This window comes from Chanodichthys erythropterus, chromosome 19 (assembly GCF_024489055.1).
Source record: "Chanodichthys erythropterus isolate Z2021 chromosome 19, ASM2448905v1, whole genome shotgun sequence".
NCBI lineage: Eukaryota > Metazoa > Chordata > Actinopteri > Cypriniformes > Xenocyprididae > Chanodichthys > Chanodichthys erythropterus.
In genome coordinates, this window is record NC_090239.1 from 6400875 (window position 1) to 6422962 (window position 22088).

The 22088-nt window shown below is 36.8% G+C and overlaps 1 protein-coding gene across 2 annotated transcripts in view; it reads right to left on the reverse strand.

The window, feature by feature from the left end:
- The window catches only part of LOC137007386 (cadherin-10), a 52004-nt gene extending 30680 nt beyond the window's left edge, over positions 1 to 21324 (reverse strand). Inside the window, exons 1-2 of one of the 2 annotated variants that reach the window (XM_067368797.1) lie at positions 21127 to 21324; positions 926 to 1220 (exon numbers count right to left, since the gene is read on the reverse strand). In XM_067368797.1, the coding sequence (XP_067224898.1) occupies positions 926 to 1220; positions 21127 to 21324 (493 nt within the window). The remainder of the gene's footprint in view (positions 1 to 925; positions 1221 to 21126) is intronic. The other variant, XM_067368798.1, reaches the window with a different exon arrangement.
- Positions 21325 to 22088: the final 764 nt, after the last annotated feature.

A 22088-nucleotide genomic window follows, 5' to 3' on the forward strand; every position in this document is an offset into this window, starting at 1 on the left:
TAATAATGTAGTGAAAATAACTTGCACCTGGATGAAAAATCTGCATAAAAGCACTGCTTTTATAATAGTTGTCATTTGACATAGTTAAAGTGTGATTTACATTTGTATAGACACGGATCAGTATCGGCATCAATGTATGGACAGCTTCTGATTTTCGTTGATAAATAAATTTGCCATTTGGATACAGTTTTGAGTAACATTTCTTTATACTGTACTGATAAATGGATTGCAAGTATAGAACTTCAATTCCAGTCCCAACCTGAGGGACTGTAAATATGTAACTAAAGTAAAAAAAACTACATTTTAGATGCTATTAGTATGTTAAAGCTGTACATTTCAGTGTCTTTAGCAAAATACAAAAATAATATCAACTCTATAGGAGTTAAAAATCAGGCAATACTTTAGTATGGGGAACAATTCTCACTTTTAACAAGCTTTTTACATATTGGCTGTTTATTAGTACTTATAAAGCATATTAATGTCTTATTCTGCATGACCATATTCTACATCCCCAAATCCTACCCCGTACCTAAACTTAACAACTACCTTACTAACTATTAATAAGCTGTACATTAAGAGTGTATTGAGGCAAAAGTCATAGTCAAAGGGATAGTTCACCCAAAAATGAAAATTCTGAACACAAAGAAAGATATTTGGAAGAATGTCAGTAACCAAACAGATCTCATCCCCCATTTACTACCATAGTAGGGCAAGATCTGTTTGGTTACTGACATTCCTCCAAATATCTTCCTTTGTGTTCAGCAGAACAAAGAAACTCATACAGGGTTGAAATGTAAATGTAAATGATGACAGAATTTTCATTTTAAAAGTGAATATGTGTTCCCCATACCAAAGTGTTACCAAAAATCATTATATATAACCCATAACAAAAAGTTATGGGTTAAAACTTGAGTCAGCCACTCACCAACATTTGACATCTCTGAGACACTGGCCACATAGGTGTCCTTGGCAAACTTTGGCTCGTTGTCATTGATGTCATGGATTTTGATGATGAATTCCGAGGCCCTCTCCAGATCCTGTCCAGAGGTTTTGTTGACGGCTTTGGCGCTCAGGGTGTACAACGCTTTCTCTTCCCTGTCAAGCCTCCTGGTGGCATGGATATCACCCGAGTTCTCATCAATCTCGAAAATAGTTCCGGCCCCGTCTCCGGTAAGGACATACTTCACACTTCCATCTTCCGTGTCCATATCTGAGTGAAGCTTAAAAGACCAAAGAGAGTTTTGTTGGAATTAACAGTTCCCAAATTAACTGTTTTCTTAGTGCGCGACTGGCAAATTGTTTGCAAATATACTCAGTCTGTCAAGGCAAAATGTTCAGGCAGTGGCCCTAAACCCTGTGCAAATGGAAACAGAAATTAAACCATTTGCTAAACGCAGTTTAAGCCCTTTCTGGCCGAAGTCAGAATGTGTTTCTTGAGCAATGTTTTTAAATGAGTCATGAATATGTGAATATGAATGTGAATTTGCTCAAAGGCCCCGCTCGGTTTAATTTTCTTTGTGGGAAAAGCTCAGAAATTTTGACTTAAATATTTAATTGACATCAGTATCAGTAATAGTTTCAGAATTCTCCTTTTCCTTTTCAGCAGCAAACACAGTGCATTGAATGGCGATCTAGTCATTATCTGCAGGAGCGCAGAACTAACTGCATAGAAAGCTCCGTGTTTGACGTGGTTGACGGCATATGACAGATATCTCAGGAAACTCTCAATAGACTCCTGTACCTTCAAACTGTGGAGGAAAGATATGACCTGTTTTTGTTCAGAACGGTCACAATTACACAAAACGCTCCTTCAGAGCAGAACTTTCATTTTACACCTGTCTCTTAGCAACAAGAGGAAGCCCGACAGCCCTCTCCATTTGATTGCAGTTCCTCTTTTACTGATTAGGATTTTACCAGAAGAGGCCAGCCATACAGTCTTGGACAAAATATCCAATCAGCATAGGTGCCTTGAAATGTTTCATATTTAATAAATGATCAATCAACACCCAAAAAGAAGCTGCAAAAACAGTCCTTGTTTTTCTAAGCAGTAAATAAAGAAGAACCAAAAAACATCTTCCATTCTAAGAGCAGCATTCTAAGCATTGCACCCTACAATTTCATAATCTGTCCACTTACGGCTAAATGTACACTATAATTGGAAACAATTTTAGAAGCTTTTCTAACCACTGCTATCAGGATGTAGATAATTTGACACGCAACAATTAAAACCTCAATTTGGAGGTTTGCGTCATTGTGAAACAAGTGTTCTTCTCCGTCCTGAAACTGAATTAGGTATCCATTACACACGCAATTGCATTAACAGCACACTAGCAAGCTGCTCAGAGAAATGGCTATCTTTTATTTAGTAGTTTTATGTCCTGGCATAGGCAATTGAGGGGGGAAATCTTTGTGAATGTGATTTTGCTTCATGTTTACTGTAAACAGCAATTGCAAGAAGGCATAAATTGGTAATTTCATGCTAAATCCTCCCATACCAGTTGTTAAAAATGTCATCATTACATTAAGCCTGGTGAAGTCACAAAATAAAATGCAACCAATAACATGCTTTCTTACAGAGATACACTGTAATGTCAGCACAAACCCTCATGCTGTTCATTTTTTGGACCTCAAGAGGAGGATCGTATTGGTCTTCTTTCATTCAATTACCTAGGGTGGATTCAGGTTGATTGGGACGCCTCAATGGCAAAAAGTGTCCCAATCACCCTGAATTCACCCTATTAAGTACCAATAAAGCATCAGTAGTACATTTGACTTGTGCACTATGTTCCAAGTCATCTGGAGTCATGTGATAGCTAAGCTTTGTGTGAATAACAAACTGCATTTTGCTGAATTTCACTCATATTTTTCTCTTCCAGTGAGCTTTTAAGTTTGTAAACTGATTCAACGAGGAAATCTGACTCAATTGGACGATTCGTTCACAAATTGAAGTTGTCAAGATTTTCAGTGAGTAAATACCTAAATTTAATTTTGTTCCTTAGACAACTGTCAAATCATATGACTTTAGGAATATAGTGAGTCAAATGGACTACTTTTATGATTTTGCATCTGTGCCATTTTTAAAGCTTGAAAGCTTTCCTCTTTTTTTATTCAATGGAAAACAGATTTGTTTTAAATGAGTAAATTATGACTTCTTAGACTTTATTACACTGTAAATATATATATTCATTTCATTGCTCATTTAAAAAGTAAGTTACCTAGTTGCCTTAAAATTTTGAGTTCATTGAAATTAACAATTTGAGTTACTACAATGAAGAAGATTAGTTTAATACATAGATCTTAAAATATGATGTTATGTGAACCACATTGATTATCTAAGTGTATTTGACAAAAGAAATAAGGGTAACACTTTATTTTAGGGTTTTTTAACTAGTTGCTTATTAGCATGCATATTACTAGAATATTGGCTATTTATTAGTACTTGCAGTATCAAGCACATATTAATGCCTTATTCTGCATAATCCTATTCTACATTCTTAATACCCAATACCTAATCTTAACAACTTTTCCCTCAATAAACTTCTAATTTACTGCTTATTAATAGTTAGTATACTAAAGCAGTAAATTAGGCGTTTATTGAGGGAAAAGTTGTAGTTTATATGTGTTCCCTATACCAAAGTGTTGCTGCCAAAAAAAGCTGTGATAACAAATCATGAATATATATATATATATATATATATATATATATATATATATATATATATATATATATATATATATATATATATAATATATATATAATATATATTATATATATATATATATATATATATATATATATATATATATATATATATATATATATATTTTTTTTTTTTTTTTTTTTTACAGTGTAGGAACTAATTCCCCTTATAATGAAAACATATGTGTGTTCTGTGTGGAATATGTCACCATTTTTCTCTTTTTTTTTCTCAACTAAAAGCTTTTTCATTACAGTGCTGTGTTTGTATTTTTCTGACCTCCCCAGTCGCTTTCTGATTGGTTCTTTTCAGTTTCCATCAGCATACTGATGAGTCAATTATACACATTTATATGTGTATACCTACCGAGTATTTTATTTATTTGTTTATTTTTATTTTCTTCATTATAACACAAACACGAAACAGAGAGGGTCATTTATTTCATAATTTTTAGTTCTCATATTTTCATCCCCCATTTTCCAGTTTTCAGCCTGGTAAATGTACCCTTTAGATTGAGATTTTGAAATGCTTTTGAAAGAAGACAGAATGTTCCCCAGGGATGCATTTATTTGATCAAAATACAATAAAAACAGTAATATTGTGAAATATTATTACAATTTAAAATAACTTTTTTGATTTTAATATAGAATGTAATTTATTCCTGTGATGGGAAAGCTGAATTTTCAGCATCATTACTTCAGTCTTCAGTGTCACATGATCCTTCAGAAATCATTCTAATATGCTGATTTGGTACAGAAAATGGTTGTGCTGTTTAATGAAGTGTGGCTTCCCTGGTGAACAGAAAGTTTAAATGAACAGCATTTATTTGGGTAGAAACCTTTTATAAATTTATAAATGTCTTCACTGTCATTTTTGTTTTTACATCTTATATGTACAGCTTTTGAATTTTAGTGTAATTTATAGTCAGAGTATGACATACCATAGTTTATCACAGTACAACATCTAGAATGATCAAAACACACTTAAAACTATAAAAATCACATGTCATTTTAGATGATATATTGATTGCTGGATTAGAAATGCCCCTGGTTTATATTCCAGACATCTGTACATCTTATGCATGTGTATCTGTGCTGTTTACAAAAAGATTTTGCTTACAGTTATGTCAGAATTGGCTGTCTAGAGGTGACACGCGTAACACAAGTTTGATTAGTTTTGTGAACTCCAGTCTCAGAGTTGGTTCACACTCTATTGATCGTTGGGGTTCTCCTGGGATTATGCTGTCACCGCTGACACAATGAGAGGAGAGAAACATATACCGCTCCCTCATAAAAGTCATCTGATAGGTTGACGTCAGGCATTATGGAGCGTATCAGTTATCCATATTTACAGCCACAAAGTTTAAATTACAATAACTGTTGATGACACTTCAAATCTCAGTGCATGAAGAAGAAAAACTAAATATAATAGAGATACAGCTTTGAAATGCATATAAAGCAACTGTTTGGACAACATGTGACAGCGTCAACATGTGTAGACCCAGATGGTAGATGCAACATATTTTTCACACACTGCTGTAGTGCTATTAAAAGATGGTTTACGTGTTTTTTTTAAAAATGGTATTCAGTTGAAAGTCTGTACTTGACACCTGACAAATGTGCTATATTAGCAGATGCACAATGTATATAATTGGATTATGTTTTTCCTTTTGTTTCTCGTAGTGGTTAGAAAAGACATCTGGCTCCAGCATTAGAAAGTTGAGAGAAAGTAATGTCAATGCGGCCAATGTAAGACATGTTCCCGTTTTACTCTGAATTTTAAATGCACAATAATATGAAGTTCATATTAATGAGGGTTTGTGTGGAAAGCTACAAAAGACCTAAAGTATCCTTCTTTTTTTTTAAAAATACAGAATCGACTGAAATGCTGTAATGGACATTAAATTTGCAGTCCAGTCAGTGGTTGTTATGACATGGCAATGGCTAATCTCATGAATATTAATTCAGCCATGCTGATGTTGCTTGGTAACCTTTTCTAGACTGTCCAGTCATGCAAATGATTAATATTCATGAGGCAAACCTTCACCATAGTATGTCTCATAATTCATATTCTTTGCTTGAGTTCTGGCCTTTGAGATTGAATATCAAACCATATTTGATCAAGGAAATATACATTAAACTGATCAAAAGTGACAGACTTTTACATTGTTACAAAAGGTTTCTATTTCAAATAAATGCTGCTCTTTTGAACTTTCTATTCATCAAAGTTTCCTGGAGAAAAAAAAAAAGAAAAAAAAACATTCAAAAAAGACATTTTTCTTGAGCACAAAATAAGCATATTAGTGTTTTCTGGAGGATCATGTGACTGAAGGCTGAATAAATACATTTATTTACTGTATTTTGTCAAGTATTTTTGGTGAGAATGTAAGAAATTGCTTTTTCAGGCAACAATAGTGTATACTAACACAATGCAACCTACAATATGTATTGATGTGGAAACCACTTTGTTTAGTATTTGATCTTCTCCATGATGTCAAAACTGTAATATTGACCATTTAGCATTAAATTATGATTAACAATACAATGTTCAAAATCATTTAAACAATTAACAATAACTCAGTTCAAGACCTCAATCGAATATTTGACAAACGATTTTATTTGTGAGCTTATTCATTAGATAATATCTTACAATTAAAGTGCCACAAAGAACCAAAGATTAGGGTCTTGCAACAATGCCACGGAAGAACAATGTTTGGTTGCCTCTAGATCCTTTTCTTTTGGGAGGTAGTATGAATAACCTTTTTACACTACAACCTTTTGTGCAATGGAAGAGTTTAATGAGTGAACCTTTATTTTTAAGTGTGAAATCAAAACGAAAATGCTACCTTGATATGTTAGATGAGTGCAGATGTAGTACCGCATGCTTTCTAATTTCCCCATCTAGTAAACTCAATGTGCATTGTGTGCCGTCATTCATTTGTGACTACCAGACACTGCAGACTCTGTCGCTCCAGGGGTTTTGTGGGTCAGTGGATATATGCACACATCAGACGTCTGTATTTCTTTTTTTCTTTCTTAGTGTATGGGCATAAAAGACATTTCTACCCTTTTTTTTTTTTTTTTTAAAGAAAGAAAAAATTGTACACACTAGGAGTGCACTTTAGTTGAGTAGACTGTAAGTCTATCTCTAGAAAATAAATCTGTCCATAAATATTACATTAGATAGATAGATAGATAGATAGATTGATTGATTGATTGATTGATTGATTGATTGATTGATTGATTGATTGATTGATTCCATTGGGTCTTTGTGAGCATACTGCATTGACTGTATATGATTTTGTCATAGATTATATTATTACTGTGCATACCAGTGACTACAATGCAATATTAATGTTTAAAGGTGCTAAAGAGGATGTTTTGTTTTATACATTTTTGCAATATTACTTGAAACTGTCTTTTACTAACTGATAAAAGACTATTTATTAGGTGCACTGAAAGGAATAATATTAATATACATCATCTGTGCACGAGGTAGGGCCTTAAAAACATCAGCCAATCGTTTATGCGATCATCGTGTAAACTATTGGCTCTCTGGCTTGTCAATCACTGCCGTGATGTTCCTTGTGAGAGACGAGCGCGGCTGCGCGCTCCAGTAACCTTCCACACTCCACAGGCGCCGCATGCAATGTTTTTGTCTGGAGACAGGAGTAACAACTGCAGATTATGAGTTACCTGCGGTGAGTCCGACATAATGAATCCACTAACACGACACAGTGAATGCCTGTGTTAAACACTCATGTTCCAATACTCGTGCACGAGTTTTAGGAGGCGTTCCTTTGAAATACGGATGCGCTCATTTCAAAAACTCAGTAACAGTCTTTGGATTCTCAGTCGACAAAAAAATCCTCTCTATCACCTTTAAGAAAATAACATTGCATTCTTTTTCTCAAGTGTCCTGGACTTAATATCTATGAAGCCGATGTTTTTAATCAACCTTCTGCGACATAATGACAAGCCTCAATGTTTACAGTCACTGACAAAACGACAGAAAAGTCCAAATAAATAAATCCAGAATTTGTCAGCCACAGCGAGCAAAGGGGGGAATGTCTCTGCTTTCAGATCCAAGCCAGTAATCTATGCAAACATTAGCATGCAAGTCATTAGCATGTGCTTAATGAAATGTTTGTGCGCTCTATCTCACGGGTCCACATTCTCCTGAGTGACAGAGCGAGTGAGGGACACAGCATGCAGGAAAGCCAAAGCAGATATAAATAACTTGAGATAAGATCTAATTATTTTCAACATATTTACAGCCAGCGACTCTAGGCCCAAGTGTGATGGTGGTTGAACCAATTTTTGGGAAGAAATGACATCTCAAGATGCATTTATTTATTTTTTTCTGATGGAAATGTCAACTATAAAGAATGTTTTTCTTTCTTTTTTTTTTAAAGGTACGTTATGTAACTTATTTTTGTTGTTATTGAAAATGAACAACATTTAAATAATGAGTCAACACACCATCAATCCTTCTTCCAAAACATGTTTTTGTCTTACCCTGATTCACTATGGTATGTGTTTATATTTTAGAACTGGCTGATGGTTTTCGCTGGAAATTTGCGTACATACGTCAGTCGCCCGTGCATGTCTCGTCATATCCGTAATTAGAGAGAGTTGCTCCGGCTACTTTGACACGTTTATGGTGTTGGAGTGGCATGGGTTAGTTGTCAAAACAAGTGAGAACGGTTGACACTCTGTACACAGTAAAGGTGTACTCTCTACACGGTAAATCTCCAACCTCCAGGGAATCACCCGTTTAAAAAAAAAAAAAAAAAACGCAGAACAGAGGAGAGTGCTGGCAAAAAGAAAAAGTGACAGAGCTCGTAATAAAACAAGAATCAACATTAGCTTAGCTTTTAGGAGATATTGAGAACCGAGGGATTTGAAATGTTGTAAAAGCGACGCAGAGATGGTGTTTTTATTACTGGTAAGGTATTTTATTGAACAGATAAACTGCCATATGTAGCTCTCTAACAGAGTTCATTGTAAAGCATTATCTATTGTGAATGGTCATTTCAATATGGTTGTTGTAGTGCTGTGCTTACATAGTGTACCTTTAATGTAGAAGCTACGATGGTCTACAAATTATCAAAATTATTCACTTTTTTCACCATAAGATTCAAAATCATTATATTTTATGTAAAAAGTGATGAATTACCTAACAGTTTCCAAGAACTCACAAGTCTTGAAGGAGATATTGAACTTCTAATCATTGTCTCGTAAATGTTATTAGTGAACTGCAAGGTTTCAGAAATTAATATGAGTGCATCCTCTCAATGCTCAAACATTTGCCACGGTTTAGGGCAGAGTTAACATTTAAACCAGACAGAAAAGCATGACAGATCACATTGGCTACAGTCTGAAATCTACCCTTGTGCAACCTTGATTTTTTTTAAATGAACATCTGAAGGCCTTTAAGTCCTATGTCAGTGTATGCTACACTTCTGACACTTATCAAACATTGTATTTGTGATGCATCATTTAATTCTCTTTCTTTCATTTCAGAACAAAGCGCGGTAAACCACCAAAGAGTATTTTCTGAAAAAGGACTTTCATGTTAGTTGTAACCAGAGGAAGCCGATATGAAGATGTAGATTCCATTTTCATCTCCGCTATGTATAAAATCCCTTGACAGCACCATAATTAGTCTCTCTATGTCCTTTATTGTGAAGAAATCCTCCAGCGCTGCCATGGCCCACACAGACGTGAGTTTGAAATCCATAAAAAGACATCTGAGACAAAGACATGCAATGAAAGCAGACAACCGCATAAAGCCAATACAAACCCCAGCTTCTCAGGGCTAATTGGTATTTGTCAGGCGAGCGTCTACGTGCGCTTAAAGGGTATACATAAAACATTGCATTAATCTCTGAGGTAAACACACGCTTCAGCGACAACAACAGGCTTCATTAGGCCATTAATTTAAGGTGGACTGTGGCCGAGCCTGAAATTCCCTGCAGGAATGAAGGTGATGTGTGAAAGATGTTTTTGGCCCCGCTTTAGCAAAGGCGTAATGCGTCTCATAACAACCTGTCTTGTTCTATAAAATGCTGTGGGTGAGTCTTTAGCCGTTGCATGTTATTTCAGCAGTCAGAGAGCAGGAAATATTCGTTAAAAATGTTTTGCAGAGAATGAAAAGCCTGAATAAACATTGACAGTGTTTAGAAGCAGTAATTTACAAGTCTCAGCGCTTTTTAAGTCATTAACTCAAAGTGCTTCATTCTAAATATAAGCATTTGAAAACTCGGAAAAGTTGCCACTTGGGCTGTGTGTGTTTCTTCTTGCACAGTGCAAACAAATTCAGGCAAACCTGTAAAATGCTAAATGGACCCATGAGGGCAGAGGGTTTAGATCAACAAACAGGAAAGTACACTGTGAAAAAAAAAAACATTTTTTAGCATTGCTGTCTTGTTTTCCAGTACAAACAGGGCCTAAAATTAACACTCGGCAAGCGCCAACTACGAGTAAAAATCAGCGTTGGCGAGTATATAAAATGGTGTAACATTTTTATGAATTCTAACAATGCCTGAATGAACTAACGTGAAGGCTCAGGACAGCTGACAGGCCAGCGTGGCATTGTCACGAATGTTTAAGCCTTGACAATTTATATACAACTACAAGAATACGCAAAAAGGGGTTTATTTTGTTACTCGCGTGCTGTGTGGAAAATTGTGTGTGCGCACCCAGAAAATATTGAATTGAGCTCTCTTTCACATCTTCTTGCACTTGAGAGTACAGATTCACACAAAATTATGTCAAAAATTATCCTAGTAAACAGTCAGTTATGTCTTAAGTGGACGTAAAGAGTTGAGAAAGTAAATGCATGTGTACAGTATGAGTATATTAGATCCGTGCATTCGCTCCTAAAGTGACAGCAGCTTAATATTCCTGCTGCTGTGTTTTTAATGTTAATCAAACAACAAAGGACAAAGACAAAATCACTCACTGCTCTTGAATGAATAACTTGATGAGTAACATTAATAAGGATGTTTAATTTACAGTGTAGCAATGATGGAGTACTCGAGTCCGACTCGAGTCACTATTCTTTGGACTCGAGTCCGACTCGAGACTCCATTCTCTGGACTCGTGACTCGACTTGGACTCGAGGACTGATGACTCGTACTTGGACTCGGACTCGAGGATATATAAAATCGGACTTGAGCATTATTTAAGTTTATATATAATATTATATAAGGTTTCGTTCCCAAGACCGGCCGGGATCTATTTTTTTCCCCTCAGAGACACTGCTACCGCTCGCTCTCTTGGCAACACACTCACTGACGTCACTCACTTTACGCTCGTGAATGATTCGCGGGCTAAATGTTCAAATTTGGAAAATTGAGGAAAAGACTGGGACAACCTCAAACTTTAACAGACACCTGTCACGGATGCACCCAGAAAAGTAAGTAAAATGCTTTCCATTGGCTAACGTTAGCTTTTAAAAAAACTATTATTGACTAATGCATATATGATAATAAACAGAAGAAGCTAGGGTTGGGCGATGTTTGACAATTTGGCATCAGACGTCGACGATGTCTAATGTCTGGTTCAGATTACACAATTTTTTTGTCTGTTGATAATTTACTAGTCACTGTGTCAGATCGGATTACATGATTTTTTTTGTCTGTTGCGATAGTCACTGTCAGATGGATGACGCAATTTTGACTCCTAAAATCCTGTGGTGTAGTGGTCAAGAAACATGTCAGACTAACGTTACACGTTGCTTTCTGACCAGTCGCGTGCTGTCACACACACACATTCACTTGAACACATACAAATGCACTCACGCTAAAGGTCACTCATTCATAAGCGCTCTCTCTCTCTCTCTCTCTCTCTCTCTCTCTCTCTCTCTCTCTCTCACACTCTCTCACACTCTCTCTCTCATATCGTATTGATTTTTACATTTTAAGTGTTTTTAAATTTAATTTTAAACTCGAGACTCGACTCGGACTCGAACGCCGGGGACTCGAGACTCGACTCTGACTCGAACTTTGGTAATGGTGACTCGACTTGGACTCGACTCAGACTGTTCTTTGGGGACTCGGACTTGGACTCGGACTCGAACACTGGGACTCGAGACTCGACAGTGGGTGACTCGACTACAACACTGCAGTGAAGACTATGCAGTGTTATTCTGCATTTGCTTACATTTCTGTACCTGTCAGACCTACCTGAAAAACCTGAAAAGCACTATTTATTTTATTTGTATCTTTCTTATATTGTATTTATTTGTGCTTGTGCTTTTGCTTGTAATTTGATTATTTGTTTTTTATTTTACTACTGGCTGTTTACTTGTCTTTAATAATGTTTTAAATTTCTATTAGGCTAGCACACTGTAAAAAAGAATGTTGGTTTAACTTAAGAAAGTAAGTTACCTCATTGTCATTTTGAGTTCACTGAAATAAATAATTTGAGTTAATACAATTAAGGCGATTGATTTAATCGAAACTCAAAATATTGTTATCTGAATGACATTTTGATATAACAGAATCATGAAAATATTTGTTTTTAGCGGTGGTATCAACATTGGAATAGAGAATTGTGAATTTTCACTGATAAGCCTAAAATTTAGTGTCATAACTGCCTGTTTTTGCAAAAACAGTTTCATGGCCGGTGAAAAATATTTATGGCCAGTAAATTTACTTAAGGCCATTGGCAGGTGTGGTAAAAAAAAAAAATTAAAAAAAAGATTAATTTTGATACCCCACAGGCAGATAATTTGTCTTGCTATATCCAAAAACAGAAAGCAAGACCTAATATTTCATGTAATTTCACTTCTCAAGTACGCAAATGTATATTGATTTAAGAATATTTCATATTTGTCCTGGAAAATAATCTTTAGAAGTTTAGAGTTAAATTAAAACGGTGCTTCACACAAACATTCCATTTAGCCTCAAAGTGTTTATATTTGCTCTGTTGGTTGTTTACGTTGCTTTGGACAAAAATCGTCACATTTCGTGAACACACGGCACATGTACGAATGCTATAGCTGCTGGCACCTTAGTAACTTGCCTAATTGATTGTAAACCCCATTTATTTATTTATTTTCCAACAGGTCTATATCACAATACACCAGATGTTTCATTTCCACAGTGTAGCCAATGTTTTCCATTTGGCTGCTCACTGGAAGACTAGGGGTGTCCTAATTACTGCCAGCTCCAAAAAAAGAAAAAGCTTTAAAAAAAAAAACAGGAAAAGGCAAAGCACCTCTGGGCCTCTGGGGACGAATTAAAAGACATTTCAGAATAAGGCGTCTGTCGGCCATGTGGCGGCCTTTAGCAGTGACTCATGAAAAAATATGAGCGATTTGATTCGGCCTCATAGATCCTGATTCAACCCTAACCACAATCCCTCTGTTCATTTCAAATGCACTACAGGGAGAGTGCCGCATGGCACTGAATACTGATCACTTGCTCATTTGCTCTGGGAGCACTTTTTGGCACAACACTGCGCTCTCTGTGGCACCGGCAATCCTGAACAGATACCCTTTGTTTATTGGCAGGAATATGTCTCCGGCGTGAGGTTGCCTAAATAATCTCTGCCAGTCAAAAATCCGACTGTGTCCCCAAAGAGGCAACATGGAGAAACACATGGAGCGTGCCAGTATTCCAAGCGAACGTGTGCTTTTTCCATTATTTTTGAAGGAGGTTCTTGATTATAATGAGCTGACAGTTGAATATGAAGTAAAGGCAGTGTGGATTTATCCTGGCCTTGCTTTCATTTGCCTTTGCTAATTCGCGTAGCACAAAATTAGCCTTTGACTCGGAGCAGCTTTAGGAATTAAATCCCCTGCACTCACACAGAGGGATTGTCAGCCGAGCACGGGAGAAATCATTGACAATTCTTGTCAGGTCGGTGGTGAACACTTGCTTAGTACTGCAGAGAGGAGATTGTGAAAATGAGAGCCTGAGCCCAGAACGGATACAGAATAATTATGTATCTCCCCCCCCACTCATTTCTTTCTTTGTGTATATCTTGAGCTCACTCAGAGTAGGACAGAGTCACATTCAAGTTGACTAACTCAACACAAACACTACGATGCAATCTCCCTCTCGCTGTCTCATCCCTCCCTGGTCACCCCTTTTGTAGTTTCACTGTTAGGCATTAATCATAAGGCCATGTGGTTTTCTTTGTAGTTTTTACATTTTTTTTTTTCTGTCACTCACTGAGGTTTGCAACAGATTTCATCGCATGCAGACTCTCTGAGGAGTTGAAAAGCGCATGAACCCAAACTCAGCAAAGCTCTCTCTCTTCTAATCTCCTCTACTGGCTGTGGACTCCGCTGGTTCATTTGAGTGGATAAGGACACGCACTGCAACTACTTAGATAGCTGGAGGTTCCTGTGAGGCCTGACTTTGCTGTGACAGAAAGTGAAAAAAAAAAATCTGCAAGGCCTTTATCAGGTTTTGTCCAACACGTGTGTTTCTTGGCATATTTTAGTCATTTGTACAAATAATAATTATTATTATTATAAAAAAACTATGATGTTAGATATTGATACAGTCATAATATTTTATTTAAAGGGTGACAGGTCACAAGTTCAAATCTAAAAATAACAATAATAAAAATTTAAAAAACAATATGAAAACAATACATGTAAAAGATATATTAAAAACATACTTCCCTACTATATAGTTGGCAAAAACCTTATGTGAAAAGAGTAGTGTGTTCAAATTCACAGCATCCAAGAAATAGAAGGCAAAAGTTCCCGGATGACCTAATACTTCCAGTGAGATCCTGAAGTGCCCATTCAATGGTCTCTTTAATATCCCATGAGGCCACATAAGAGGATTTATGAATGGCAATGAAGCAACAAAACTGATGCTGGTAGGTCACATGACAATGATAACATGATGAATGTAGTGAGTTCAGATTACATTCATACTACTGTATATGGAAACATACTTTTTTAACGTTGCAAAGTATTTACTTATTTACTCAGAGAGTATGCTATTTCAGACACAGTCTTAGTGTTCGCGATGATTTTGTGGGAAATGTTTTGAATGTTCGGTAAGAATGTCAATTAAAGCTTAAATAGATTTACTGTATATCCCACTCCCATCCATAGATAACTTATTCAAAAGTGACCTTTTTAACTTGTAAAATATTACTTTAAGGAAAAAAAAAAAAAAAAAAAACACCAGCTAAGGGTGTTTCCTCCAAGGAGGCAAGGAAGGCAGTGCCTCTTCAAACAAACAAACAAAAATATTACAAATTTTACAAAATGTGACACACGGAAGTACCACGGTAGGGTGAAAAACATCTCATTTTCTCCTCCAACTTCAAATTCGTCAGACATCGTTGTCTTTGCACGTTCACTTTGTAAACACTTGCTCGGTAGCATTTATGGTTAAAATGTATTGTCATTTTAATTTTTTTTTTTTTTTTCACTAGTGAAGGCCCTTATTCCTCGGCTGGGATCATGTAGAGCCCTTTGAAGCTGCATTGAAACTGCAAATTGGACCTTCAACCCATTGGTAGCCATTGAACATAAACAGCTTGGATGACATGGGGGTGAGTAAATTACCAGGAAATTTTAATTCTGAAGTGAACTAATCCTTTAAAAAGGGTATAAATCATTTGGTTTTCTAAAGGGACACTGTCCATCAGCAACACCTGCAGGTGAAGTTACAGCAGGAGTCTCTTGCCTCCCTTGCCTGAGCCCATTGAGTTTTAACAGACCCCCTAAAGCATGCAGTGGGTTTGGTGGGTGGTAATTGAAAATTAATAGGGGAAAGTCCTGTGAAAGGAGGCAATGCCTCCATCGCTCTATGATTGGTTATGATTGGATATGACTGGTTCATGCGATATTGGTTTGTGAATCGATTTGAATCTTTTTTATTGTCTATGGTTTGAATGAACAACATTATGGTAAACAACTTCAAAATCACTGCTTAGTCACACCAAAATCAAACTGGAAATGGCCTGAATTATTTAGTTATTATTTTGGAATAGATGTAAGAATGCTTAAAAATAAATTATAAAGAAATAAAAATAAATAAATTGTTGAGATTTATACTTGGCTTAAAACTGTGAGGACTTTGTCTCCTCAAGCACACCATCTCCCAGAATTATGTTATCTTAACATTTAATATTTAGAATTGCTATAATACATCACATAATTACTTGACACTTGCAATAGTGCTACAACTGTCAGATTAACACACAGCTGAGTCTCCCCTCGTTTCATGATGTGGTTTTCCACACTCAAATGAGTTTATAATCCTGACAAGTCCTAATGAACCTGTGCTAAATATTTAAACATTCAAATGTGAGCCATCACTCTCTGCCTTTCTGTTATCAATGGCTGCAAAAATGATTAAAATCATGGCATTCTATTTTTTTCTTTCTTTGTTTTATTGAAGTATTTACATGAAGAGGATCAAAAGGGTTAGGTAGACAGAAGAAGAGAGCTCACCGGGAAAACGGGAACGGGTTTATTTGCACAATGCATTATGGGGCTCGGAGAAGGTTAATAGGATTTTGTTCACATCAATAGCGCTGATGGCACGCCATGTGAGCCGCTGCCCCCACATCAAACTCATGACACAAAAGCAGCAAAATGCATGGCGGGCTTCAGCACTTCTGAGCTTCTTTCTGCACAACAGGGCCACAAGGCCTGGGTGGTCATAATAATGACCAGTGGATAGCCAGTATGATGTTTCTGGTTTGTGAGTTTTATACATAATGGTATGTGCTGTTAAAATGTGAAATGTTTCTCAGTAAATTTAAGGTTGAGTCATCACGAAATTACATTTAGAAAACTGCCTCTTTAATCCTGTTTATTTTGCATTTCTGCCTGATGCAGCTTCATATTAATTCTAAGCAGTTGCTGTTTTCACATATCATGAACTAACTGAATTATAAATTATAGTTTACTTGCTCTGTAGAGCATTAGTGATAATATAGTATCTCTCACTTTTATATTCATCCCAGTTGCAGTGTTGGTAGTGTGCATATTATTCATTATTCAGTGACTTTTGGGGAGGGGGTGGCATATATATATATATATATATATATATATATATATATATATATATATATATATATATATATATATATATATATATATATATATATATATATATATATGCTCATTATTATTGTTTGTATAAATGGAGTTTTCTGGTTTTATTATTGGTATTTATTGTAAATTTATACTTTTCACATCCCTTCATGCCATATAAATACTGCTCAAATGAAATACCACCAATTAAACTTGAAAACACCACAGCGTACTGTATACAACTGTCAAAACATATATTCTTTCAAATGGGACCTATTATGCCCCTTTTACAAGAATATAAGAAATATAAGTCTCTGGTGTCCCCAGAATGTGTCTGTGAAGTTTCAGCTCAAAACACCCCACAGATCATTTATTATAGCTTGTCAAATTTGACCCTATTTGGGTGTGAGCAAAAACATGCCGTTGTCGGGTGTGTCCATTTAAATGCAAATAAGCTGCTGCTCCTGGACACTTTCCAAAAGAGGGCGGAGCTTTAACAGTTCGCACTTTGGTTGCTCAACAACAACAAAGCTGGAGAATCTCATGCAGCAAAATGAGGATTGTCAGTAACAGTGTTCAGCCTTACATTGTTCAAACTGGAGCCAGACTCAGAAAGAAGTTACAACTTTTAGAATGAAACTGGACATTTTTGAATGGTTAGTGGTTGCTGTGGAGTTGATTCAACTCATCGACTAGTATGTGCGTCATGTTAAACTTTTGTCCAAATCCAGCATTGAACCTCATTTATAAGGCAGACCAACATAAAATGACAGTATGATAATAACACTCTAATACAACAGCTCTTCTTCTTCTCTAAACCACTTTGTTGCATGTTCTGGAGGGCAGGGTTTATGTACACTGCCCTCCAAAAGTTTGGAAACACCTTTGGCAAAGTGTGGTTTTAGACGATATCAGCATAAATCCTTACCATTTTTTGGTGCAAATACATTACAGTAACTTGACATTATCATTGAAGACCAGCAATAATAATTTTCATTTTGTTTACATAATAATGGCAATATATGTCAAAGTCAGACATGCCCCTTTGCCAGCTGTGATGCCTGGTTACTGGTTTAAACTTGGCCAAGGTTTGTAAAAGATTTTTGGGTCAGCACACCTTAATAGCTTCAACAATTGATTGCCAATTAAGTTTAGAATACAATGAACCAATTAGAACCCAGTTTAGGTCAGATAGCTGCTAATGGTGGATATTTTGATGAATCGAAAATTTAAGTTTTTTTCTATGTATAAACTGTTTATATAATAAAATATGTTTTCGTAGTTTGTGTTGTCCCTTATCAGTGCAAAATTATCTCAAATTAAAAAGGATTCATGCCAATATTGTCCAAAACCCCACTTTTCTAGGGCATTTCCAAACTTTTGGAGGGCAGTGTAAATTTTAGGTTTAGTGATGTCACTAACCTGGGAATAAGTTTGTTGTAGTCCCTACCAGCCATTTGTTGTAGTCCTTAAACAGAGAATTCTAGAAATAGAAGAAAATATCTCCCTTTGCATTGAACTTTGAGCGTTATAACTTTGCAGATGTTGTTTATGCCTAAACAGCAATATTTCACACTAACTAAAGTAAAAAAGCTTTGTAGCTTGTACTGTTTAGTTGTACCATATAGATGTTTCTTGTGAAAACACATCAAATGGCTGTAGACTACAAAGTAGAAACAGACCTCTGCTGAACCTAGCGATGAGAGGACTGTTGTTTTATTGGAAATATTCTTCCCATTTTATGGATTATTTCTGGCTCCACACTGGAAAATAAATCCTCTTTTAGGACTTGTCTGTGTCAGGGGGCCAGTGGAGGCCTTGGTTCGATAGACATAAATATGGTATCCCACAAGGCTCCGTAAAGGTTGCTGAATTATCTTTATGATGAAAACCATCAATGGCTTTGATGGCTTCTCGCTGGGGCTCTAAGTACCCATCTATTGGGCTACACAAGACGTCACCTACACACACACACACACACACTAGTAAGAAATGGGGGGAAATGGATGGAATGGATGATCAAGTCGCTCCACAGTGGTCTCCCCGAACCAGCATGTGGGTGTTTCGTTCTCCCTCGCCCTCCTACAGTATTTATGGGAGCCCTGTGTCTTTCTGGCACTTTAATTGGGAACGAGAGTGGACGGTAGATGAGAAGCGGGCCAAAAGCATGTGATTGCTGTCATGCCAGAGAAACGCAGCAGCCGGGAAAAGAAGGAGAGATAGAAGGAGAGAGAGCTAGAGAAAAGAGAGAAGCATCAAAGCTCTGGGAAGGAGGCCAGGACACTGCTGAGTCTGACACTTCCTCATCCGATGGACTCTTCGCAGTCAGCGCTGTTTTGTTGCCTTGTCACGTAAAATGCAACGCTATGAGGGCGGAATCTCATTCTCGTTTTTGATTGATTTATTGTTTTCTCCTCACCCACTCTTGCTTGCTCGCCTTTCTGTTTCCGTGCGCTCGCATGTTTCTTTTCTTGCTGTATCCTCCACAAAAACAACCCTGCGTCGTAAGAGGAAGAGATGTTGATCTGTCTGTTACCACTCCTCTCTCCACCCAAAACATCACGTTTACTTGTAGCCGATGAATGCGGTGATGAAAGTCGAAGTCTTTGACATAAAGTTGGCCGTTGACGGGCTGCACCAACCCCCTCCTTGACAAGCATTCCACTCTGATCTGACGCCACACGAGTCGCATTTGATTTTAACCGAATCGTGTTGCACTGGTAGGCCCACCTTTCAACAACTGGCACGTCGAGGTTTCACTCTCCACTGATTCGTGTCCCGAGTTGATCTTAGCTAAAATGCATCATTCGTGCATGTTGAAAGCCAGGACATCAGCTGTTATTATGAGGTCGTGGTTATAATGTAAGCCTTTGAGTTAATCCCACACAATCATTTCTGTTTTGGAACGTCAGGATGTGGTCATTAATATAAAGAGGGTTATTATGGCACTTTGTATCCCACACATCGATTCATTCTAATAGCCTGGATTCTCATTGATTTTGTTCTAATACATCATTAGCTATCATGCTGAAAGCATCATCAGCTAGGTATGAGTTCATTTGATGTTTGTGATTCATTCTCGTAACTGACCCTTTGTGCTTATTTGTGTTTTGTGTTAATGGTCAGACTGACTGAAACCACTCATATTTTATACTGTAATTCCCATGATGCTAACAACCCCACAGTCACAGGCTCGATTCCCATTTTTGCATTTGGCAAATGCTTTAATCTATTGCATTAAATGTATATATTTTATCAGTTCATGCATTCCCTAAGAATCAAACCCAGGACCTTGGTGTTGTTAACACAGTTCTCTACTGTTTGAGCTGATTTGCAAGAACTCAAAATAAAAAAGTTAATTAACTAAATAATTGATGTTAATTGCTATCAAAATGTATGAGTTCGCTTACTCAGTACTTCAAGTTAGGAGCAATTAACATGCATGAGTACTACAAACTTGATAGTTCTGATTACTTAAATTTGGAAACATTATAACTCAAAAAAATTTGATGTAACCTCAAATTTGAGTTAGCCCAACTTATTCAGGTTTACAGTGTAGAGGGCTTCACTATTTGTAGAGAGAAGCTGCCAGGTAGAATTAATTCACATGCAATCACTCTCTCACTAATGCATTCATATAAATGTAATCTTTACTGTGCTACTTTATCTGTATCAGATCTAGAATGAGCAGAATCTGTGAGAAATATAATGACCTAAGAACAAAAGAACTGATAAAAATAAGCTGTTATGTATGATAATTATTTGTGGGCAGCATCATATGCCATACCTGTGCACAAGGCAACCCGCGTTCGAGTCTTCGGACTTAGGGCTCGTTCACACAGATTTTTGCTTTGAAAAAGGCAAGACATGGGCAGTCTCGAGAGCAGTTGAATTGCTTTGAACTTGAGCGCTGTGTTTTTAGAATGCCGTGTCATGCGTGAAACGCTGCAAAAGACGCAAGACACGAGCGCTACAATTATACATGTCTGTCTAGCATGTGTTTACATAGAAAAACAATGGAAAAGTAGCGCATTGGAATGGAAAAGCGCATTCTGTGTGAACAGCCCCTTATTTGTTCATTAATGATCATCGACAAGTTGACGTTGACTCATCTTTGATCACAAAAATGTTAAGTCGTTACAGTCACTTTGTAAGTTTTCATTGTGCTAACAGCCTAAAATGGCTTTTTGAAAAAGTACCATGATACAGATGGTAAAAGCATGCTGTTTGATTATATTTCATTTAAATGGTATTTCAAAGAATACCATGGTATTATCATCATGGTATATCCATTGTAATACCATGGTACTTTTTCATAATGGGTGAAAAAAAACCTCTGCTTATATATAATACCCCTACCCAATGATTGCAGCTTTTCAACCCTAAGAGTAACAGCTCTTACCTTTCCGACATACTGCTTTCCAGTTCCTGTCCACTCCTCTAAGAGAAAGAAACTATTCCACATCCATCCCCGTTTAGTGCGGTGTAGAGTCCGTCCATCCCGATCCAACGTGCTAATTCCAGGCACCGGCCGGATCAGTGCGCTGCTCCAGCCCAGCAAGCAGGACAACAGGAGGAAAGTAAGTTGATTGATTATCATTGTATCCGATCACTCCTGGAGAGTCCTTGATAAGGAATCAATTAAGAAACAGAGCTCTGTGTTGAAGATACTGCTGAATAGTGGGACCGACAAAATGGGGCATCTTATCCTTAATTCTCTTCAGTTCTGTCTTCGTGGGGCCTGTGATGGAGAGAAAAAAAAAAAAAAAAGATCTTTAAGAAAGCATTTCATTTGCTAAATTACCTCTGGGTCGAGTGCCACATATTATAACAACACTCTGTAAGTTTACGCAAGCTGACTAAAAATCATGTTGGCTAACTAGAAAACGAATCATTAATATTGATTGATCTCAAAAGATTAAGTGATTTTAGCACACAGCAGTCACTTGGTGGTCTCTAATTGATGAACTTCTTGAGCCTGAACCTCTCTAAACATTTACTTTCCTCACTCTGCATAGATTTGCGGTTACCACCGAAACACAGCAATAGACAAAGTCGATAACAAATTCGAAGTGCTGCAAAATGTTGAGGACTTCCAATTCTATATAACAAACTAGTGTAAAAGAATTACGGCAGTGGCTCACTGAAGCGGTCTCTCCTCTAGGACTAGTTCTGATAGGTAATTTGGAGGATGTATGCATAATTTATTGGCTTTTGGAAGTTAATCCTAATAAATCTTTCTTCCCTCATTTGACGAAAGCCCATTTTCCAGGAGTCTGCAGGAAAAGGCCAAGGAGCCAGGTTAGCCTGACAGGCATTCATTACGGCAAAAGTCTCTAGGGGTCTTACAAGCAAATGAGGAGT